This window comes from Macaca thibetana, chromosome 3 (assembly GCF_024542745.1).
Source record: "Macaca thibetana thibetana isolate TM-01 chromosome 3, ASM2454274v1, whole genome shotgun sequence".
NCBI lineage: Eukaryota > Metazoa > Chordata > Mammalia > Primates > Cercopithecidae > Macaca > Macaca thibetana.
The window spans coordinates 28,674,969-28,700,120 of NC_065580.1; the positions used below are offsets into that span (position 1 = coordinate 28,674,969).

Sequence of the window (25,152 nt, forward strand, 5' to 3'; positions counted from 1 at the left end):
CTCACCTAAATCTTTGAAGTCGATGACTCTTTTCCCCTGAACCTCCAAAGCAGTTTCAGCCAAGATGCAGACACCAGGAAGACCATCACAGAGCATCTTCTTCAACCAGAGAAATCAGTACCACACATTCCAAGTCATATCTTGGCCCAAGGAGCCCAGAAAGGGATTGTCATGTGGCTGCTCTTACCAATGATAAATGGAAAATATCTGCAAGAGCCTGGAGGTGGGCCTTAATTCCTTTGCTAGCCAGAGCAGGTGGGAAGAGGATCTAGTGATTGCCTTATAGTAGCACAGGAAGTATCAGCTTGAACTAAGAACTCCCCTGAGACAAGAATCCAAGCGATACCTGAGACACGGATGCGGGAAACCTCTATGCATTTGTTGGGGAGCCACGTTCAGTCCTTTCCACTGTCATCCCTACGTCCACTCCTAATCCTAGACTGGCTCCCCAAGTTTTCTATTCTTGCAGTAGTTCCTGAGTCATCTGCTGCTGCTATCAATAACTAAGGTGGCCATAACATTCATCGTCCAAATTGGGACCCTTTTGAGAGTGCAAAGTAGATACTTTTAATTATTACACTGTGACAGCAGGTATAAATTGGGATTGTCCCAATTTATAGCAAGAATAGTAGACTAAGGAACTCAAAATCTTCTCCTCCATGAAAGCAATGGGAAAACTGGCAAAAATGGTCAGGATCAACCCTTTCAGAACTCTGGAAATTAACCAAAGGCTTACAGCATTCAGAGAGCATTTATTCAAGAAAAACACCTAAGGCCAGAAGAGCAGTGGCTCCAAAGCAGGAAGATTGCTTGAGGCCAGGAGTTTGAGGCCATCCTGGGCAACACAGTAAGACCCTGTCTCTACAAAAAAAAGAAAAGATTAAAAATTAGCTGGGCATGGTGGTGCATGCCTGTAGTTCCAGCTACATGGGAGGCTGAGGTGGGAGGACAGCCTGGGCCCAGGAGTTCAAGGCTGCAGTGAGCTATAATTGCATCACTATACTCCAGACTGGTGGTAGAACAAGACCCCATCTCTTTAAAAAAAGAAAAACAGCTGAATCTCAGTAAAAACAATGAGTTTTGTGACAATTTAACTTCCCCATTCTCATGCTTCTCTTTCTAGCTCCACAGAAGCCTTGAAAACAAAGAGCCCACAATTGCAGTAAAAAGCAGCAGGCCGGCCGGGCGCAGTGGCTCAAGCCTGTAATCCCAGCACTTTGGGAGGCCGAGACGGGCGGATCACGAGGTCAGGAGATCGAGATCATCCTGGCTAACCCAGTGAAACCCCGTCTCTACTAAAAGAAATACAAAAAACTAGCCAGGCGAGGTGGCGGCGCCTGTAGTCCCAGCTACTTGGGAGGCTGAGGCAGGAGAATGGCGTAAACACGGGAGGCGGAGCTTGCAGTGAGCTGAGATCCGGCCACTGCACTCCAGCCTGGGCGACAGAGCCAGACTCCGTCTCAAAAAAAAAAAAAAAAAAAAAAAAAAAAAGCAGCAGGCCGGCAGCCACCAGAGAGGGCAGAGTCCTGTGACCTCCCACCCCTTTGAAGGAGCTGGAGCTCCCTCAAAGCCTCATTCATAAGAAATTGTCATTATTTTACCTATCTGGTGTTTCCTGGGAACCCTACTTACAAGGCTGGCTTTATTTGATTAGAGTTCATCAGTGCAAAAAAAACCTTTTCCCTGGGATGTTTGTCAGAAACAATTAAAGGGAATTGTTTAACTTCATGGCTGCTTGAGTTCATGAATAACAGTCGGAGCAAATAATAGACCAACCAAAAAGCTTAATAGAAAAATCTGGGAATGGAATGTCCACAGGAACTTTTAAAAAATCTGCATATTCCTTAAACTCTAGGAGTCTACATGCATACCTAGGGCATATTTGCACCCAGGGCTGTGCAAAGACCATAAGAGCTTACTTCTACTGATACAAAAGAAATTCAAGACTTGTACAGTGAAACTATAGAACATTGTTGAATAAGTGAAAGAAGACCTAAATAAATGGGAAGATACATAGTTCATGGGTCGGAAGATTTATTATGGTTAAGATGGCAACACTGCAGATTGAGCTACAGAATCAATGCAATCCTTATCAAAATCCCAAATGCCTTTTTGGGTTTTTTTGGGCACAAATTGACAAGCTGATTCTAAAATTCAAATGGAAATGGTAGGGACACAGAAGAGCCCAACAACCTTGAAAAATAATAAAGTTGAAAGACTCACACTTCCACTTTCCAATTTCGAAACTTACTAAAGCTACAATATATGGGGAGTATGTTCCCAGCCCCCCAGTGGATACTGAACCATATATATAGAGAGACACACACATATATATGCACACACACACTATGTTTTTTTCTGTGCATGCAGACCTACGATAAAGTTTAATTTGTGAATTAGGTGAAATAAGTAATTAACAACAATAACCAATAAAATAGAACAATTATCACAATAAACTGTAATAAAAGTTATGTGAATGTGTGCTCTCACGCTCTCAAAATTTCCTAATATTTTAGACCACAGTTGACTGTGGGTAACTGAAACCATGAATGGAAAGTGAAACCTTGAATAAGGGAGGACTACTATATTCAAGACTGTATGATGCTGCCAGAAGGGTAGACATACAGATAAATGGAATAGACTTGAGAGTTCAGAAATAAACCCATACATTCATGGTCAACTGATTTTTGACAAGGGTGCCAAGACAATTCAGTAGGGAGAAAATAGTCCTTTCAACTAATGTTTCTGAGTCAAGCAGTTACCTCCATACAAAAGAAAGAAGTTGGGCTCCTACCTCATACTAAATACAAAAATTAACTCAAAGTGGATCAAAGACCTAACTGTAAGAGCTAAAACTATAAAACTCTTAGAATAAAATATAGGGGTAAATCTTTATAAATTTAGGTTAAGCATTGTTTCTTAGATATGACACAAGAAACAAAAGAAACCAAGCAAATATAGATAAAGTGGACTTCATCAAAATTAAAAACTCTTGTGCTTCAAAGGACATGATCCAGAAAGTGAGAAAATGACCCACAAAATGGGAGAAAATATTTGCAAATCACATATCTGATAAGAGTCTAGTGTCCAGAAAATATAAAAGAATTCTTTTAGCTTAACAATTAGAAAACAAGAATGAATTAATTTTAATGTTGGCAAAGGACTTGAATAAACATTTCTTCAAGGCTGGGCTCAGTGGCTTATGCTTATAACCCCAGCACTTTGGAAGGCTGAGAAGGCAAGATCACTTGAGCCCAGCAGTTTGAGACCAGCCTGGGCAACATAGCAGGACTCCATCTCTACAAAAAAATTTTTAATTAGCCAGGTGTAGTGGTATGTGCCTTTAGTTCCAGCTACTTGGGAGGCTGAGGTTAGAGAATTGCTTGAGCCTGAGAAGTGGAGGCTACAATGAGCCATGATCATGCCACTGCACTCCAACCTGGGCAACAGAGCAAGACCCTATCCAAAACAAAATAAAACAAACAAAAAATTTTTTCAAAGATATAAAAATGACCAATAAGTAACTGAAAAGATGCTCAACATCATTAGCCATCAGGTAAGGAAACCCAAAACCACAATAAGATACCACTTCATACACAGTAAGGTGGTTAATATTGTTTTTTGAGATGGAGTCTCACTCTGTCACCCAGGCTGGAGTGCAATGGTGCGATCTCAGCTCACCGCAACCTCTGCCTCCCAAGTTCAAGTGATTCTCCTGCCTCAGCCTCCCAAGTACCTGGGATTACAGGTATGCACCACTGGGTGCGGCTAAATTTTTTGTATTTTTAGTAGAAATGGGGTATCACCATGTTGGCCAGGCTGGCCTTGAACTCCTGACCTCAAGTGATCCAGCCACCTCTGCCTCCCAAAGTGCTGGGATTACAGGCATGAGCCACTGCACCTGGCCAGGATGGCGATTACTTTTTAAATGGACGATAGCAAGTGTTGGAGAGGATAGGAGAAATTGGAACCCTCATACATTGCTGGTGGAAATGTAAACTGGTGTAGCTGCTTTGGAAAACAGTTGGGCTTTTCTTTTTCTTTTCTTTTCTTTTTTTTTTTTTTTTGAGACAGGATCTCGCTCTGTCACCCAGGCCAGAGTGTGGTGGCATAGTCACAGCTCACTGCAGCTTCAATCTCCTGGGTTCAAGTGATTCTCCCACCTCGACCTCCTGGGTAGCTGGGACCACAGACATGCGCCACCACACCTGGCTAATTTTTTATATCTTTTATAGATATAGGGTCTTGCCATGTTACCCAGGGTTGTCTGGAACTCCTGGGCTCAAGAAATCCTCCTGCCTCAGCCTCCCAAAAGTGCTAGGATTACAGGCATGAGCCATCGTGCCCAGCCTTGCAGTTTGGCTTTTCCTCAGAAAGTTAAACATAAAGTTACCATGTGACAAAATTCCACTCCTAGGCATATACCCAAGAGAATTGAAAACATATGTTCACACAAAACCTGTAAATAGATGTTCATAGCAGCATTATTCAAAATAGTCAAAAGGTCAAACCCCTGGGCGCGGTGGCTCACGCCTGTAATCCCAGCACTTTGGGAGGTGGAGACGGGCAGATCACTTGAAGTCAGGAGTTCAAGACCAGCCTGACCAACATGGTGAAACCCTGTCTCTACTAAAAATACAAAATTAGCTGGGCATGGTGGCTGGTGCATGCCTGTAATCCCAGCTACTTGGGAGGCTGAGGCAGGAGTATCGCTTGAATCCAGGAGGCAGAGGTTGCAGTGAGCCAAGACTGCGCCATTGCACTACATTCTGGGCAACAAGAGCCAAACTCTATCTGAAAAAAAAAAAAAGAAGGTCTAATCAACCCAGTGTTCATCAGCTAATAAATGGATCAACAAAATTTGGTATATCCATACAATGGGATATTATTCAACCACAAAAAGAAATGAGGTAATCATACATACCATAACATGGATGAACTTTAAAAACATTATATTAAATGAAAGAAGCCAGCTACAAAAGGCCACATTATATTATATGTATATTATATATAATATATAAATTATATGACATATAATATATAAATTATATGATTCCATGTACATACACTGTCCATAATAGGTAAATCCATAGAGACAAAGTAAATTACTGCTTCCCAGGAGTGGAGAAAGGGGACATGGAGTACTAATGTATATGTGGCTTCTTTTTGGGGTGATAAAAATAATTTAGAATTATATAGTGGAGATGGTGCCACAATCTTGCAAAATATGGTATGTAAATATATGGTATGTATGGGTGAGTTTATAGTATGTAAATTGTATCTCAATGAAAAAGGGAATATACAATTGCTAAGCCCCACATTAATATCTTTTTGCCTCTTTCTTTATGTTTATATGTAATGTTTTAACCAAATGACATATTACTAAATATACTCTTTGGAACCTTCAGTTGCCTTTCTATTTCTGTAAGTTTCCATTTCAACTAACCCTCAATCATATTCAAATTTCTCCATTTGCTTAAAAATTTTTCTTTACAGTTAGTTTGCCCTAATGGATGGCCAATCTAGGACCATGTTTTGCATCTTGTTTTGATGTCCCTTTAAACTCTTTGAACCTAGCACAGTACATTTTCCATGAGTTTGGCCTGCTGAAGAGGCCAGGTTAGTTACCCTGCAGAATGTCCTTCTGATTTTTCCAATTGCTTCTTCATGATGCCATTCAGCTTGTTCCTCCATCTCTTGTTTTCATATAAAAGTTATATATGAACTGTATATTTCAGTTCAATGCATTTTGCTAGAACATACCATAAATTGTATTACATGCTCCATCAAGTTACATCAGGGGACACATAATATCTAGCTGACTATCTGATATGGTTTGGCTGTGTCCTCACCCAAATCTCATCTTGAATTATAACTCCCACAATTCCCACATGCTGTGGAAGGGACCCAGTGGGAGGTCATTGAATCATGGGGGCGGATCTTTCCCATGCTGTTCTAGTGAAAGTGAGTAAGTCTCAAAAGATCTGATGGCTTTATAAGGTGGAGTTGCCCTGTACAAGCTTTCTGTCTCTTTGCCTGTTGCCGTCCATGTAAGATGTGATTTGTTCCTCCTTGCCTTCTGCCATGATTGTGAGACTTCCCCAGCCACGTGGAACTGTAAGTCCGTCAAACCTCTTTCTTTTGTAATTTGCCCAGTCTTGGGTACGTCTTTATCAGCAGCATGAAAATGGACTAATACACTATCCATTAGTAACACTAAGATTGAGCCCCCAGACATGAGGATGCTGACAGCCTGACCCCTTCATTATACGTTTTTTCCTCCTTGCCGCTGAGAAGCTGTCTGGGATGTGTTTGTTTGGTACTATACAAGTATCTAGCTCCCCAACATTTTTTTTTAACACCAATTGAAGCTTTTTGCCTGAATCGGTCATTTTATTTGGGCTTCCAAAATTTTGCTTTTCTTATTTTATAATTCCTTCTGCATTTATTTGATGGCATTCTTCTGACAGAGTTTTTCCTCATCAACTGGGGACTATTTGCTTACCCTGAAATCAGTTCCTTCTAGAAAGGAAGAATAAATGCTTAATTTCCTCCAGTTAACTACAAATTTTCAGGGTTTTTTTCTTTTCTTAGAATAGGGTTCACCAACCCCATCTTCCTTCTCTCTACTTTCTACGGATCTTCCTTTCAACCTGAAAATGTATACAAGACCTCTCTCTAGTCCAGCAACAATCCATTTGACATTTCCTCTCAGTAAGTCCATTAACTTAGCTCCTAAACTTTTCCAGAACTCAAAGCAGCCAATCAAGATAAAGCACCCCAGAATAGCCACAGCACTACCAGAACATTGGTGGAGGCCTGAGGACCAACAGAAATTATCCAAGTATCCATCCCAACAGGACTAACTCAACCAGGGTAGAGGTTGGCCATCTCCTTCTCCTTCCTCCATTCCACTTGTGCCTGAGTCCTTGACAGGGTGAACCCCAGCCAGACTCATCTCAGCATCAGCTGTGTTCTCTGGAAGTGTTTTTTCCTAATCCCTGACCTTTGAAAATTATTGCTAACGTGCATGAATGTATTAGCAGGGAACCACGGCACAGGAAGATGAGAACTGTATCATGATAAAGAAAATGTAGTACATATACACCCTGAATACTACACAGCCATAAAAAAAAAGAATGAAATCTTGTCCTTTGCAGCAACATAGATGCAGCTGGGGGGCCGTTATCCTAAGCGAATTAACACAGAAACAGAAAATCAAATACTGCATGTCCCCACTTATAAGTGGGAGTTAAACAATGGGTACACACAGACATAAAGATGGAAACAATAGACACCAAGGACTCTAAAAGGAAGGAGGGAAGGAGGGGGCAATGTTTGAAAAACTATCTATTGGGTACTATGTTCACCATTTGGATGACAATTTCCATGGAAGCTCAAATCTCTACATCACACAATATATCAATATAACAAACCTGCACGTGTACCCCCTGCATCTTAAAAACAAAACACTGTATCATGAGCAGAGACCAGGCTTCTGAAGAAGAGGAAAAACCCTGCGGGAAGGTCCTGCCCATCAGCACTGACTGTGGGTCCAAAGCCCTTTACCTCTATGAGGAAGAGGTAAGCCCAAAGCAAGATGGGTTTATACCTGGAGGAGCTGTGGCTGACTTCTCATACTTTGTCCTCAGCCCACACTGGCTGGGTAAGGGTGCAAACAAAGGGGAGCAGGACCTTGCTAGCAGTCCTAGCAAGAGCTGGAAGAAGGAGCACCTCTGCAGACCCTGGGGTGTGTAAACTGACTGCTATAGAAACCAGAACACCAGTGCAATCGTATACAAAGAGAACGCTCCTTGCCAAATGGACCAGATGTTCATGTTGACTGGTCAGCGCATTCTCTCCTGTTGGAAAATCTACATGGGAAGCCAAATTATAATCAGGAGGTTGTTTGTGAGCATGAAATCAGAACAAAGGGAGGGAATTGGATGAGCTCTGTGGCATCCATAGGGATATAGGGTGGACTGCATACTTGTGCCTAACGGTCAAAAAACAACTCTTTCCCTTGACAGGGCTGGAGACATCATGACAAATGTTTGTTCCTTGGCTCCACTTTTCAGCACTCCCTATAGACCACCCCCCTTCTGCTCGCATATTCTTTCTTCAGCTGTTAAGGCCATTGATTAGGTTACAGCTTTCCTTCACATTCCGTCATGCTTTGATTAGATTTCCAGGCACTGTTGCATCCTGTTTCTTAGGATGATATTTGCAGACATTTATTCACATCCATTGTGTGTGGATTTCACCAGTTTAACAATCAAAAGATACTATTTATCAGATTGGGAGATACTTCACCACTATGCCCTGTATACTGATTCACTAGACAGTAGAAAAAAAAAGATGGTGAATGACCAGTATGCTAAAGGAGGAGGCTTCCTTGTCCTGGTCTTCCATGTCCCTTCACGAGCATTGTCCCATAATTATATTAATTTGACAACTATCGATTGAGTGCCTGCCATATGCCAGACACCATACGAGGTACTAGGAATATAAAGAATGAGACATGATATCCCTGCCTTCAAGGAGCTGATAGGCTAGTGAAGAAGGCAGACAAGAAAGTTGCCTATCACAATACAGCATGGCAGCCCACAGATGCATTTAAAAAGAGCGCCTCCCAAAGTCTGGGATGAGGGTTGGTGGTAGCCCAGGAAGCCTTCCAGAAGGAGGTGATTTCCGTCTTTATCCTGAAGCACAGTAGAAGGTAACCAGATGAAGAGTGGGAGAACTTATCAAACAGAAGGACAAGCAGGCACAAAGACTCGGGGCAGAGACAACACGGTACATTTGAAGAGCTGTCCTTAGAATGGCAAGAATTCTTGGTATGGTAAGAGACTGAGAGGAAGCAATTGGCAGAGGACAGGATTTCAAAGGCCTCATTGTGGAGGTTCACTGCAGGGTTCTAAAGCCTACTCTGAAATTAATATAGCCGGTATAGCTTTGGTTGTGTTCTGTCTGTTTTTATTGTAGTAAAACGTACATAACATGAAGTTTACCATTTTAAACATTTAGATCTGCAATTCAGTGGCATTAAGTACATTCATAATATTGCATAACCACCTATTTCCAAAACTTTAACTCTGTAACTTTAAAACAGAAACTCTGTAACTTTGTTTTTTGTCTTTGTTGTTGTTGTTGTTTCTAAGTTTTTGTTTTTTGAGAGGGAGCCTTGCTCTGTCGCCCAGGCTGGAGTGCAGTAGCACGATCTCGGCTCACTGCAACCTCTGCCTCCCAGGTTCAAGCGATTTTCTCGCCTCAGCCTCCCAAGTAGCTGGGATTACAGGCACCCACCACCTCGCCTGGCTAATTTTTGTATTTTTAGTAGAGACAGCATTTCAGCGTGTTGCCAGGCTGGTCTCAAACTCCTGACCTCAGGTGATTCACCCGCCTCAGCCTCCCAAAGTGCTGGGATTACAGACATGAACCACCCCACCTGACTGAAACTCTGTAACTTTAAAGCAATAACTGCCCACTCTCCCCTCTGGTAACTTCTACTCTACTTTCTATCTTTGAATGACTTTGCCTATTCTAGATACCTCGCATAAGTAAAATCACACATTTTCCCTTTTCTGTTTGGCTTACGTCATGTAGCATGTTTTTAAGGTTCATGCATGTTATAGCATGTTTCAGAGCTTCATTCCTTTTTATGTCTGAATAATATTAATTATACATATATACTACATTTTGCTTATCCATTCATCAGTTGATAGACACTTGGGTTGGTTCTACCTTTAACTATTGTGAATAATGCTGCTATGAACATTGGTACACAAGTTTCTGTTTGAGTCTGTTTTCAATTATTTTGAGTATATACCATCGAGAAGTGAAATTGCTGGGTCAGCTAGTAATTCTATATTTAAGTTTCTGAGGAACCACCAAATTGTTTTCCATAGCAGCCCACCATTTTATATTCCCACCAGCAATGCACAAGGCTTCCAACGTCTCCACATTCTAACCAACCCTGGTTTTCTTTTTCTTTCTCTTTCTTTCTTTCTTTCTTTCTTTCTTTCTTTCTTTCTTTCTTTCTTTCTTTCTTTCTTTCTTTCTTTCTTTCTTTTTCTTTCTTTCTTTTCTTTCTTTCTTTCTTTCTTTCTTTCTTTCTTTCTTTCTCTCTTTCTCTCTCTTTCTTTTCTTTTCTTTTAAATAATAACCATCCTACTGGATATGAAGCAGTACTTCATTGTGGTTTTCATTTGCATTTCTTTTTTTCTTTTTATTTTTTTCTGAGACGGAGTCTCCCTCTTGTCGCCCAGGCTGGGGTGCAATGGAGGCTTACTGCAACCTCCGCCTCCCAGATTTAAGTGACTCTCCTGACTCAGCCTCACAAGTAGCAGGGATTACAGACACCCGCCACCACTCCAGGCCAATTTGTGTATTTTTAGTAGCAACGGGGTTTTGCCATGTTGGCCAGGCTGGTCTTGAACTCCTGACCTCAGGTGATCCACCCGCCTTGGCCTCCCAAAGTGCTGGGATTACAGGTGTGAGCCATTGTGCCCGGCCTCATTTGCATTTCTCGAATAACTGTGATGAATATCTTTTCATGTGCTTATCGGTCATATTTATATCTTCTGTGGAGACATGTCTATTCAAGTCCTTTGCTGATTTCTTATTTGGGTTTTGTTCTTGTTGAGTTTTAGAAGTTCTTTATATATTCTGGATATTAATCACTTATCAGATAAATGATTTGCAAATATTTTATCATATTCTGTGGGTTCTCTTTCCACTCTCTTGAAGGCGTTCTTCAAAGCATAAGCATTTTAAATTTTTATTATGTCCCATTCATCTATTTTTTTCTTTCTTGCCTGTGTTTCTGATGTCATATTTAAGAATTCATTGCAAAATTCAATGTCGTAAAGATTTCTCCTTATGTTTTCTAGTTTTAGTTCTTACATTTAGGTTTTTGATCCATTTTGAGTTAATTTTTTTTTTGAGACGGAGTCTCACTCTGTTGCCCAGGCTGGAGTGCAATGGTGTGATCTAGGCTCACTGTAACCTCTACCTCCCAGGTTCAAGAGATTATCCTGCCTCAGCCTCCTGAGTAGCTGGGATTACAGGCATGCGCCACACTCCTGGTTAATTTTTTTGTATTTTTAGTAGAGACGGGGTTTCACCATGTTGGTCAGGCTGGTCTCGTACTCCTGACCTCGTTATTGGCCTGCCTCGGCCTCCCAAAGTGCTGGGATTACAGGCGTGAGCCACTGTGCCCGCCCACGAGTTAATTTTTATACATGGTATAAGGTAGCATCCAACTTCATTCTTTTGCGTGTGGATATCTAGTTTTCCCAGAACTGTTTGTTGAACAGAATGTCTTTTTCCCAGTCCAACTTTCTTTCCATTAGTGTTTTTGGTGGTAAGCTTTTTTCCACCTATTTACTTTTTTCCTCCCAGAGACAGGGTCTTGCTCTGTTGCCCAGGCTGGACTGCAGTGGTACAATCATACCTCACTGGAGCTTTGAACTCCTGCACTCAAGTGATTCTCCCACTTCAGCCTCTGGAGTAGCTAGAACTACAGGTGTGCACCACCACACCCAGCTGATTTTATTTATTTTTTTTACTTTTATTTTCATAGAGATGAGGTCTTACTTTGTTGCCTAGGGTGGTTTGAACTCCTGGTCTTAAGCAGTCCTCCCTTCTTGACTTCCCAAAGTGCTGAGATTACAGGTATGAACTACCATGCCCGGCCTCTTCTATTTATTTTTAACCAATCTGTAATTTTTTTTTGAAAGTGTCTTTCTTATTTTATTTTGTTTTATTTTTTGTAGGCATGAGGTCTTGCTATGTTGCCTAGGCTGACTCTAACCTCTGGCCTCAAGTGATCCTCCTGCCTCAGCCTACCAACGTGCTGCGCTTATAGGCGTGAGTGACTGCACCTGGCCTAAAAGTATATTTCTTGTACATAGCATATAGTTGCTTTTTTGTCCAATCTGATAATTTTTGCCTTTTAATTGAGGTATTTATACCAGAGATCCACAAACTTTTTCTATAAAGGAACAGATAGTAAATATTTTAGGCTTTGTAAGTTTTCCAGTCTCTATTTTAACTTCTTAACTGTCACTGTAGTGAAAGAGGAAGCCATAGACATCCTCAAATTAATGAGTGTGACTGTGTTCCAATAAAACTTTTCATTTTCTTTCTTTCTTTCTTTCTTTCTCTCTCTCTCTCTCTCTCTCTCTCTTCTTTTTTTTGAGATGCAGTTTTAGTCTGTCACCCAGGCTGGAGCACAGTGATATGATCTCGGCTCACTGCAGCCTTGACCTTCTGGGCTCAAGCAGATACTCCCACCTCAGCCTCCCAAGTAGTTGGCGCTACAAGTATACGCCACCACACTTGCTTAATTTAAAATTTTTTTCTGTAAAGACAAGGTCTCCCTATGTTGCTCAGGAGGATCTCGAACTTCTGGGCTGCCTTGAACTCCCAAGATGCTGGGATTACAAGCACAACCACAGCTGGCCAATAAAACTTTTCTTGTACAAACAGGTAGCAGGCTAGATTTTAGCTGAGGGCCATACTGTATCTACCCCTGGTTTAGACCATTTATATTTATTTTAATTAGTGATATGGTTGGGTCTTGCTATTCATTTTCTATTTGTCCCATTTAAACTCTTTTTTATTTTGGCTCTGCCTTCTTTAGAATAACAGTATTTTTTAATTAATCTTTTTAATCCACTATTGGCTTATTCATTATGCCTTTTTTTTTTTTTAAGACAGAGTCTTGCTCTGTTGCTCAGGCTGGAGTTCAGTGGCGTGACCTCAGCTTACTGCAACCTCCACCTCCTGGGTTCAAGTGATTCTCCTGCCTCAGCCTCCTGAGTAGCTGGGACTATAGGGGCCCACCACCACATCTGGCTAATTTTTTATATTTTTAGTAGAGACGGGGTTTTACCATGTTGGCCAGGCTGGTCTTGAGCTCCTGACCTCAAGTGATCTACCCACCTCTGCCTCCCAAAGTGCAGGGATTACAGGCATAAGCCACCCTGCCCGGCCAAATTATGCCTCTTTTTAAAGAACTGGTTGCTCTAGGGTTTATAATATGTATACTGAACTTATTAGAGTCTACCTTGAAATAAATACTACTTCATGTATAGCCGAAGAATGTCCCAACAGTACACTGCCAATTCCTCTCCCAACCTTTGTGTTATTGTAGTCATGTATTTTAATTCTATGTGCTATAAATCCCATAATACATTTACTAAGTACTATTCTACTTAGTAAATTTTCTTTTAAAGAGAATAAAAACTTAATTGTCTTTTAAATTTATACTACTTTTTATTATTTTCATTACTCTTCATTTCTTTGTTTTTTGTTTTGTTTTGTTTTTTGAGACGGAGTCTTGCTTGGTCACCCAGGCTGGAGTGCAGTAGCGCAATCTCAGCTCACTGCAACCTCCACCCCCCAGATTCAAGCAATTCTCCTGTCTCAGTCTCCAGAGTAGCTGAGATTACAGGCATGCAGCACCACACCTGGCTAATTTTTTTATTTTTAGTAGAGATGGGCTTTCACCATGTTGGCCAGGCTGGTCTTGAACTCCTGACCTCAGGCGATCTGCCTGCCTTGGCCTTGCAGATTGCTGGAATTACAGGCATGAGCCACTGTGCCCAAGCCATTTCTTCACGTATACCAAAATTTCCACTAGTATCATACTCTTTCCGCCAAAGAACTTCCTTTGTTTTTGTTTTGTTTTGTTTTTGAGACAGGGTCTCGTTCTGCTGCTGAGGCTGGAGTGCAGTGGCTCGATCTCGGCTCACTGCAACATACACCTCTGGGGCTCAAGCAATCCTCCCACCTCTCAGCCTCCCAAGTAGCTGAGACTACAGGTGCATGCCACCCCACCTTATTAATTTTTGTAATTTTTTTGTAGAGATAGGGTTTCACCATGTTGACCAGTCTAAGAACTTCCTTTAACATTTTGTGTAATACAAGTCTATTGGCAATGAATTCTCTAATTTTTATTTTAAAAATTTATTTCATCCTCATTTTTAAAAGACATTTGCCTTGGGTATACAATTAAAGGTTGACTCTTTTTCTTCTTTCTGCACTTAAACATGTCCCTCCATTGTTTTCTGTTTTGTACAACTATGGTCAAGAAGTTCGCTGTAATTTTATCTTTGTTCTTCTGTATATACTTTTTTTCTCTGGCTGCCATTGAGATTTTTTCTGTATCTTGGGTTTTTGTCATTGTGACTATAATGAGTATATAGATAAATTTTATTTTGATTTTGTTCAGTTCAATTGTATTTATGCTGTTGAGTTTCTTGGATCTGTAGTTCTTTATCATTCATCAATTTTAGAAAATTCTTGGCCATTAAATCTTTAAATATTTCCTCTTCCCTATTGTCTCTCTATCCTCTCCTTCATATTGCTCTCCAGTTTTTAAATGATGAGTTCTGTACCTTCCTTCTCAACTTTTTCCTCTTTGAGTTTCCTTTGTGACCATTTCTATCATACTATCTTCAAGTTCATTGATTTCTTCATCAGCTATGTCCAGCCTGCTGATGATCCTATTACAAGGATTCTTCATTTTTGATGTTGTGTTTTTTTATTTCTCACATTTTCTTTTTTTATAGTTTCTATCTATTCTCCAAATTACCTATATGTTCCTATGTATCTCCTATTCTGCTAGATATTTTAATATATTAGTGATAGTTATTTTAAAATCCCTGTCTTATGTATCCTTATTGCTGAACCTGGTTCTGTTGAGCCTGGTCCTATTGATTGTTTTATCTCTTGACAATAAGCTTTTTTTTTCTCTCTCTCTCTCTCTCTCTCTCTCTGTGTGTGTGTGTGTGTGTCTTGTTTTTATTTTCTTTTTTTGTACTATAATTTGTTATTGAATGCTGGACATCATGTATACAAGCCATGAGAGATGAGGTAAATATTTATACCTGGAAATGGCCATGCTCTTTCTTTTGTTAAGTTAGTATTGTAGAGGGTTGAGTTAATCTAGTTAGCAGTTGAGCTGCTTTGAGTTATGTTTTTGCTATCACTAACCTCAGTGCACCAGAAAGTGCCACTGTCTTGTGCTTAGTGTGGTGAATGGAGGGTTTCTCTCAGTATTCCTGTTCTGTCATCAGCTTTCAGCAGTACCTGCATACCTGTACTGTTGAGCAGGGATTTCTCTCCATAGTATTGCCTCCCCTTCAGCAATAGACTGTTGTTGCTTGCTATTTGTTACTAGGGTTGTTGCTCAGCCAGGTGGTGATTCTTGATTCTCCTAGTCCAGTCTTAGTCTTAGGCAAGGCCTATGCACCTGGGCTTGGGGGATGGGACCTCCTCAAATTCCTGTCCTCCTCCCCTCACCTGCCCCACGGTAGCCAAACTCTGCCGTGTATCTTCGGTGGGCTTGGGCAGAAGACTTTTACCTGTATCTCTCCCATGGGTAGTCTATCTCTACTTTATATTGGTTCAGGTTCTTGGACCCAAGAGGTTTTTGTGACCCTCCCAACCCCACCCTAGAAGCAAATAGCTTTTACTTCTGCCCTCCCACTGAAGCATTAGATATTTACTGATATCATGAGAGCACAAAGGATGAATTCTTTTCCTTTCCCAGATGTACACATGTTTATCTTCTACCCCTCCCCTGGTCATCCTGGTAGTCTGCTGCCCCTCCCCTAAAGCCCTTTAATAGGAGAAGGGTCATAGAATATGGGTGGTGGTTTGTGACTGTCTTCAGAAGCAGCAGCAAGTCATGTCCTGCAAATGTACACCACCAAGGGGGACTCTCTCTGGTCTCCTATCTTGCCCCCATCTTTCTTTTGAGCACTCAGTGGATACTGTTGGAGTAGACATTGCAACAAGTAAACATACATTCCCCTTGTGTCTGGGGCTCTGTATTAGGGTTCTCCAGAGGAACAGAAACAATAGGGTAAGTGCATGCATGCGTGTGTGTATGTGTGTGAGTGTGTATGTGTATGCAGAGAGAGGAAAATTTATTTCAAAGAACTGGTTCATTGGCTCACACAATTACGGAGGCTGACAAGTCCAAAATCTGCAGGGTAGGTAGCCTGGCAGGCTGGAGACCCAGGGAAGGGTTCAAAGGCGGTCTGCTGGCAGAATTCCCTCTTCCTTGGAGGAGATCAGTCTCTTTTCTCCTGAGGCCTTCTACTGATTTCATAAGGCTCACCCACAGATAGAGGGTAATCTGCTCAGAATCAACTGAGGTAAATGTTATCTCGTCTTTTAAAATACCTTCACAGAAATATCTAGAATAGTGTTTGATCAGATACATGGGTACCACAGCCTAGTCAAGCTGACACATAAAATTAGCTGTCACAGGCTCCCAGTTATTCTAAACTGGTCTGCTAGCCCAAACTCAGCCTTTAGGATTAGTGAAAATTTGAGCTGATTTCTTCTTTCCCACTTCTATGATGGTTACCTTTTCCCCTAGTGCTCTGCCAAATGTGAAACTGTTTGCGTATCTCTTCTATTCTCAGTGGGGCTTGTTACTTTTGGAATTAGGTTATGTGGTTGCTTTGTGATCTCAACTCTCTGAAGAATACAAGATAACTTATGATTTTGGCTGGGTGCAGTGGCTCAGGCCTCTAATCTCAGCACTTTGGGAGGTCGAGATGGGTGGCTCACCTGAGGTCAGGAGTTTGAGACCGGCCTGGCCAACTTGGCAAAACCCAATCTCTACTAAAAATACAAAAATTAGCCAGGCATGGCGGTGGGCACCTATAATCCCAGCTACTGGAGAGACTGAGGCAGAAGAATCACTTGAACCTGGGAGGCAGAGATTGCAGTAAGCCAAGATCACGCCACTGCACTCTCCAGCCTGGGTGACAGAGCGAGACTCTGTTTCAAAAAAAAAAAGGAAACTTATGATTTTGTAGGCTATTCATTTTTCTTATTTTAGGATGGGAGAGATGTTCCCTTGCAACTGTTTACATCCTAAATCAAAGCAGAACTCCATTAATGTGGTTTTCGTTTTGTTTTTACTATGGCTATGATGTGGATTCTTTAAGAACCAGGAAGGACAGGAATTACATTTGCAGCATCTAGCATAGGGATTACAAGTTAATGGCCCATAGGTTTCACATGAAAACCTAGGTTTCTAGATTATTTTGAGAAACGTGAATATCTGACACAGTTAATCCACATTTACTGGCCTTTTCATAGGGCACAGGCTCGCCAGTTGTGCATTGTGCCAGAGCGAGACAGGTACCTCTCAACACTGACTCCTCCTTCATCCCCTTGGGACAGACCGTTCTGAGACCCAGGTCAGCTCAAGAGCCCCCTTGGAAGTAAGTCTGTGGCAGAGCATTGTTCTATGCAGATCCCGTGCCAGAAACCAAATCGTGGCATGTGACGACCAAATGCGCTGGGTTTGCTCACAGATGGCAAAGGAGGTCTTAGATCTCTCTGGAAGGGCCATCATGCATCTCTTCTGCCACAGCTAGGAGTTCCATGTGGCCCACAGAGGTGGCTCCAGAACTGCATAGACGAGAATGCCAGCCCCATCAGGTAAGCAACCAGAATGCCAATTTCCTCATTTCATCAGAAAGTAACATAGCCTGTGATCGTCCCAAAGAAATTCTGGGAAGTAGGTATTATTCCTCTGCAAGCGGCCATAGGAATGGTTGAGCCCTTTGGGCTCAGGCCAAGTACTTCAACTCTAGCCTAAGCTGGAGGCAGGCAAGGGCCAGGCCTCCACTCAAAGGCTGGTATGTCCCTCTCTTGGACACATTCTGCTACTAGGTGGAATGAAATCAAATTGCTACCACAATTGCAGGGACTTCATTGCAGAGTAGGACCTGCAGATCTGTGGGTTCACTGCCTCAGGTGTAGTTCCATTTCTGGAGACCAGGGGAAGGACCCCGGGCCTGGACTGGATTAGGGAGAATTGTTCCAGAAGCATCTGGAAGTGCACGTCATTTAGGGAATGAGGGTAAATGAAGCCAAGGGAAGTAGCCAAGGCCCACATCAGAGAAGTAACATCATGAGACAGGTCTGAGGGGAGGCTGCTTGGCTGCAGTTAGGAAATCAGGCTTGAGAGCCGAGGGTGGGAGAGGAGAGTTCTTTGGGGGCTGTGAGGTTGGAGGAGAGGGATTCAGGATGGGAGAAGGTCCAGAGAGCTTTAAGTTCAGGAGAGGGCCAGCCTGCTGGACACCAAAATGCCCATTTAGTTCCAGGGGAAGGGAAATGATCACCTAAAACACAAAATAGCCCTAAACCAACCGCACTTAGCTATCTAGAGCTTCCACCAGCTCTGCAGAGAATAAAAGCTTTTTGGAACACATAGAGGGTTAAAAAGAAGACATCAAACAAATGGAAGTTCGCAAGAGCACTTCTAACTTTGAGAAAAATAAGATTAATCAGTGGAAGTAGGAACTTTTAAAGAAAAGAATCAGAATTTTTTCTCTTACAGACAAAGCTTGAACCTCTTAGCAATCACGACTTTGATTGCAAGACTCTTACTAAAGTGCCTGGAGAGTCTTTTACTGCCAAGGACTGCAGCACTTCAGATAGAGGAATTACTCAGAACTCAGCTTCAGTCTAAATCAGCCCACACAAAAGCCATAGACAGTTCGCAGGCTAAAGTTTTTTGTTTCTTAGAGTGAGAATGTAATTTTTAAATTATAAAATTAATTCACAGTCAATGAAGAAAATTTGTGAAACACACAAAAGTATAAAGAATAAAACAAATATCTGCATTCCATAATCCAAAGATGGTTTATATTTTTAATTTTTTTTCAATTTTTCTCTGCAGATACCTGTATTTTTCTCCATGCAAATCAGGATTATATTAAATAAAAAGTTGTTTCTTGCTCTTTTCATTTACTGTATCAGGAACAGTTCTCCACTGCCTTAAGTATGCCTTGAAACATACTTTTAAATGATTCCATAAGATTACTTTTTATAGATATGTCAGCATTTATTTTAATCATTTTTAAATTGATGATCAATTAGATTGTTTCAATTTTTATCATTTTAAATATACTTCCAGTAAACATCTATGGATGTAATGTCTATACATTCGTCCAATTATTTCCTTAGGAGGAATTCTTAGCATATTAAGATTTGAGGACTTCTCAATACCTACTCTCAAATTATTCTTCAAAATTGTCATGCTCCTTTATATTCACACTAACAATATGTGATCATGTTGTTTCATGAATCATTAGCCAGCACTAAGCCTTATCACTAAATAAAAAATAAGAAAAAAAAATTTGTACATTTGATAGTTGAAAAATGGGGTCTAGCTATTTTGCTCTGTGTTTTTTATATGTTTATTGGATGTTTTTCTTTTATCAATTATCATTTTGTACCATTTGCCTATTTTTTACAAATAGAGACAGGGTCTCACTGTGTTGCCCAGGCTGGTCTTGAATTTCTGGGCTCAAGTAATCCTCCCGCCTTGGTGTCTCAAAGTGCTGGGATTGCAGGCATGAGCCACTGCAACCACCATTTGCCTATTTTTTCAAAGTAAGCACTTGGCGTTCATTTTGATCCAGTTTTGGCGTAGCAGGATCCAAAAGGAATCCTAAAGAGAAATTCATGATATTAAAAATCTTTTGGTTTATAGCTTTAAGCTTTCCAAGGATTCCATTGAAGCCAAATGTGAAGGAAAGGGGTGACTCTTTTAAAGCAGAGTCTCCTTGGACCTCCCCCCTACAAAACCAGAATCAGAATTGAGGGGTTGGGGAGGGAACATGTATTTAAATTACCCCACCCAGACACACTGTCAGTTGGATTCAAGAACCAGCTGGATTCTGTAATCTCTGTATAATGCTTCCTGTGCAGTCCAAATGTGACAACCACAATGACTAGTGAGGCAAGTAAACCAGATGTTCCCATACCCTCTGGAACAAAAGAGAGACAACCATACAAAGAAGTGAGCCAAAACACTGAAGAATGGAAGTTGAATGGACTGGTGGACCTTCTTGTACTTTCTGCTGTTTGGGCTTTTTGACTGTTGTTCTTTAACTTGATTAATGCATTATCGCCTATCTACTCAGTTCCTCAAGTTAGAGAAACTATAGCCATCTTTGATGAATTTCTATTTCTCATACCCCTTATCTCTTCTCGTGTATGCTATTGATTTTACCTACAAATGTCTTTAAATCTCTCCTTTTCTCTCTTTCTCACCACCTCTGAGTGTAGTCCCTCATCATCTCCCTCTCTCCTTTCCCCTGTTATTCTACCCATAATCTCCATGGTTACCCACAAGGTGCACCAGGTAAGCATACATTCTAAATAGTAATGAATCTAGAAGTTTCTGCTTGCTATGCAAAAGCTTCTAGATTAACATACTTCCCTCTGCCTCCTTCCAAGTTTTTTGCAGCCTTCAAACCCTTCCTTAGTAGAGGAGTGAGACTGAGAATTTTAGAGGGGTTAAAGAACTGGCAAACACTATGGAAATTAAGACAAAACTTAGTAAACATGAAAGAGTGACTCAAGTACAAGAAGCAGCTGTGGCCAGAATTCAAGATTCTGGTCAAGCAACACTGAGTGGCAACATGATCCAAGGTGTAGCCCTAAGGTTGGGTTGCTGAAGTGCCTAAGAGGACAAGGGCATGCGAGGCCATGCTGCTGAATGGGACATCTCACAGACCCTGAAGTAGCTCAGAAGTGTGCTATTATTCACTAACAGAGAACTGGTGAGTATGAACTGCTCAGAGTAACCTTTCTCCATTCCTGGAAAAACAAGTTAGAGCAAAGGACAAAGGGTTACTGTGTTGTTCCTTCCATGTAAAAGGAAATAATAATTTTAATGGATTTGGTGGGACATTTAGAAGCCAAGTCAAACTGTGTGTGTAATTGTTTTGTAAAGGTGCTAGGACTTCATTTTCAGATCCGGAATGGGAACAGGTGGTGGCTGGTGGCAGGAGTCACAATGGTTTCCATGACGACGGGATTGGGTCCTAGTCATCCTCCCATCCTCCACAAAACCTACTGCAGCTTTTCTCATAAGGTGCTTATTAAGTATTTGTTAAATGAACGATGAACCACAGAATGGCGCGTGTGCTTTGCAATTAAGGATGTCACTCTTTAGCTAGCCTAAAAGCTTTTAAAGCACCGATAATTATTGTATTTACACGCGTATTTTGCATAATTTGCATATTAACCTAACCAGAAAATAATAAACCATACTCTCCCATTTCTGCTGAACAACCCTGGCCCATATCATATTCCCTATTGTGGAATCAGTAGCCCAGATGTTTGGTTGAAAAGGCCATAAAACGGAGGTGGGGGATGGGGAGTCTTGTGTCGTATTTATGGTTCCACATCAGCTAAAACTCGCATTTTGTCCCCTTTCTCGAGCCCCTGTCCCCGCCCCCGGCTTTGCGCAGGCGCCAGCCTTCCCCTCTCCCCACGTCCCTCTTCCCGCCCTAAGGCTGGAGCCGGCGAGCCCGGGCCCAGAGCACAAAAGGCCTCACTAGCCGGCGTCCCGCGTTGCCCTTGGCAACCACTGAGCGGAGTCTTGCCCTCCTGCGACCCTAAGATGAGAGAGTAAACGGGGCTCCCATTGGCTGGCCGGGGAAGACGGGCCAATCGGAGAAGGGGGTATAGGGAGGCGGCTGAACGAGGTTGTGGGGGTAGGAAGCTAGGGTTAGAGGCAGCCCGTGAGGCTAGAACCCCGAACGTGGTCGGTTGGAGCAAATATGTCCCTCCGGAGGCACATTGGGAACCCTGAGGTGAGGGCCAGGTCCCGGCCGGAGAGCCGGAGGGGGCGGGCACACCGGAAAAGACTCCATGTGGGCAGGGAAGAGCAGCCAGCGACTTCCGCCGCCCGGAAGGCGGGAAGGGGCCGGCGTGAGGAGGGGTCGGGGTGCAGGGGCGGAACGGGGAGGGACTGGGGGCCGCGGGGCCGTGTTCAGGACCCCGTGGTGAGGAGCGATCTCTCCCCGCGAACGCACGCCAGTGTTTGTGGCTGCGAGGAGCGAAGTACACAAAGACACGGCCCTTGCCCTCAAATGGCTTACAGTCTCGGAGTGACAGTTACAAACAGAAAAGAAAAAGGAACCTCTGCACACTAATGGCACGTGATGAAAGCCAGCCAGCATCTCTGATTGTGGGGATACAGGAAGAGCAGGAGTAAGCTGACCAAACATTTGGAAAACGGGCAAAATAGGACATTAGGCTTACCCGTCTCTCCATAGGACCCTTCAGTTTCTTCGTCAGTTTCACCCCTAGTCCCCTGCTGCATTGTGGCAGTTCGAACAAACGTTATTGGACTTCTACCGTGCAGTAGGTGCTAGATGTACAAAGAAGACAAGGCCTCTGCCTTTTAATGGGCCGGGCGCGGTAGCTCAGCCTTTGGGATCACAGCACTTTGGGAGGCCGAGGTGGGCGGATCACGAAGTCAGAAGTTCGAGACCAGCCGGGCGCGGTGGCTCAAGCCTGTAATCCCAGCACTTTGGGAGGCCGAGACGGGCGGATCACAAAGTCAGGAGATCGAGACCAGCCTGGCTAATACGGTGAAACCCCGTCTCTACTAAAAAATACAAAAAACTAGCCGGGTGAGGTGGCGGGCGCCTGTAGTCCCAGCTACTCGGGAGGCTGAGGCAGGAGAATGGCGTAGACCCGGGAGGCGGAGCTTGCAGTGAGCTGAGATGCGGCCACTGCACTCCAGCCTGGGCGACAGAGCGAGACTCCGTCTCAAAAGAAAAAAAACAAAAAAACAAAGAAGTTCGAGACCAGCCTGGCCAACATCGCGAAACCCTGTCTCTACTAAAAATACAAAAATTAGCCAGGCTTGGTGGTGGGGCGCCTGTAATCCCAGCTACTCGGGGGGCTGAGGCAGGAGAATCGCTTGAACCCAGGAAGTGGAGGTTCCAGTGAGCCGAGATCGTGCCATTGCACTCCAGTCTGGGCGATAAGAGCAAGACTCTGTCTCAAAAAAATAAACAATAAATAAATTGCATCTAGTGAAGGAGACTATGAACAGAATTTGAGTACAGTGTGGTCGAGGAGCAAGATGTTACAAGAAAATAGGTAGACTCAACTGAGAGAGTGAGAGAAGGGTTGTGGAGATGAAAGGGGTGGCAAGGCCTTCATTAGCCAGGTGAAGCAGCATCCCAGGTAGAACAGCGCAAGTGAAGGTAAGGAGTGTGAACTCCTAACAGGCCCCTGTAGCTTTCTCTGTCTTGCTGAGGTTCTTAACCTTTATCTCAAATAGGAGTTGTAACTGTTTCATCTCTTGGTGACTGCCTGGTACTATGTTGAGAAAGTTGTAAGGCTGAGTCTAAGCTCTGCAAGAGAGCCATGGTCAATTAGTAATGTCTGAATGCTGCATGATCTCGCTTATATGTGGCATCTTCAAAAGTCCAGCTCATAGAATTAGAGAGTAGAATGGTGGTTACCAGAGCCTGGAGGGTTGGGGGAAGGAGGCAGAAATGGGAAGATGTTGATCCAAGGGCATAAAGTTACAGTTAAATAGGAGGAATAGTTTTTGAGATCTCTGGCACAGCATGGTGACTATAGTTAATAATAGTAACAGCAGACTCAACACTCCCAGTAGAAAATCCATGTATAACTTTTTACTCCCCTCCCCACTGCAAAAAAAACTTAACTACTGAGAGCCTACTGTTGACTGGAAGGCTTACTGATAACAGAAACAGTTGATTGACATAGTTTGTATGTTGTATGTATTATATACTGAATTCTTAAGGTAGAGGAAAGATTATTATTAAGAAAATCATAAGGAAGAGAAAATATATTTACTATTCATCAAGTGGCAGTGTATCATCATAAACATCTTCATCCTAATTGTCTTCATGCTAAGGAGCAAGGAAAAGGAGGGGTTGGTCTTGCTGCCTTAGGGGTGACAGAGGCAGAAGAAAATCTGGGTATCAGTAGACCTGCACAGTTCAAGCCCATGTTGTCCAAAGTTCAGCTATATTGTAGATTTCAAAATAGAGTAAATTGTGTATTTTATTGAGAGTAAATTTCAAATATCTCACCACAAAAAAATGATAAGTGGGTTGATGGATATGTTAATTAGTCTGATTTAATCATTCCACATCGTGTGTGTGTATACCAAAACGTCAAATTGTACCCCATAAATGTATATAGTTATGATTTGTCCATCAAAATATTAATAAAAAATGTTAATATTGTCTTTCATGGGGGTAGGAGAGATAGGTGAGGAGAATGCCAGTTTGCCACATGTTTATCTTGTTTGCTGGTCAGAATTTGAGAAGTTTTTTGAGTTATTAAGGGAGTGACATGGTCAGATTTGCGTTTTAGGCAGATGGCTGTAGCTACATTGTGGAAGATGGGTTTGAGGAAGCTCCAGGACTGGAAATGAGACTGGTTAAGTGGTTACTTTTTTTTCTTTTTGAGACAGAGTCTCACTCTGTCACCCAGGCTGGAGTGCAGTGGCGAGATCTCAGCTCACTGCAACCTCCACCTCCCGGGCTCAAGCAATTATCCAGCCTCAGCTTCCCGAGTAGCTGAGACTGTGGCACACACCACCAAAGCCCGGCTTATTTTTGTGTATTTTGTAAAGACAGGGTTTTACCATGTTGCCCAGGCTGGTCTTGAACTTTTGAGCTCAAAGCCACCCACCTGCCTTGGCCTCCCAAAGTGCTGGGATTACAGGCATGAGCCACCGCTACTATTTTGATAGAGATCTAAACTAAGGCCATTGAACTAGGGATGGAATCGAGGATAAATATTTAGGGGGCAAAATCATCAATACTTCCTGATTAGCTTTGAGAGATGTGTGATGGGTGACTTAAGTCTCAGCTTAGACTACTCATTGGTGCTGGCACCATGAATGAGAGCAACAATATGGGAGGAAGAAAAGGAGGAATAGTTTTAGGAGTGTGGGGAAAGAGGAGCAGAGATGTTGTGTGTGGTTCTGTTTGTGTCCAAGACAAAGATGCCCAGCTACCTCTCTTGTTTGAATAGAGCACAACTTCCAGTAGTTTCTTAAGAAAGAATTCGCAAGAAATAGTTTTTAAAATTTATGTCTAAAATGTTAGGCATGTCTAAAAATGTTCTCATTCTACCTTAACATTTATTTGCCAGTGAGTTTGGCTGAGTATAGAATTATTGGTTGAAAATCAACTTTTTTTTTTTTTTTTTGAGACAGAGTCTTGCTCTGTCACCCAGGCTGGAGTACAGTGGTGCAAACATGGCTCACTATATCCTTGACCTCCTGGGCTCAAATCTCAAATAATCCTCCCACTT

The 25,152-nt window shown here is 42.3% G+C and overlaps 1 protein-coding gene across 5 annotated transcripts in view; it reads left to right on the forward strand.

Moving 5' to 3' along the window:
- The first annotated feature begins 20,437 nt into the window (after positions 1–20,437).
- CEP41 (centrosomal protein 41) overlaps positions 20,438–25,152 on the forward strand; it is a 50,310-nt gene continuing 45,595 nt past the window's right edge. Inside the window, exon 1 of one of the 5 annotated variants that reach the window (XM_050785020.1) lies at positions 20,438–20,612. Coding sequence is in view for 2 of the 5 variants with exons in the window: in XM_050785016.1 (XP_050640973.1) it covers positions 21,618–21,650 (33 nt within the window). In the remaining 3 variants the exon portion in view is untranslated. Of the gene's footprint in view, positions 20,613–21,346; positions 21,651–21,787; positions 22,051–25,152 lie in introns of those variants that run through there. The other 4 variants (XM_050785016.1, XM_050785017.1, XM_050785021.1 and 1 more) reach the window with 4 other exon arrangements.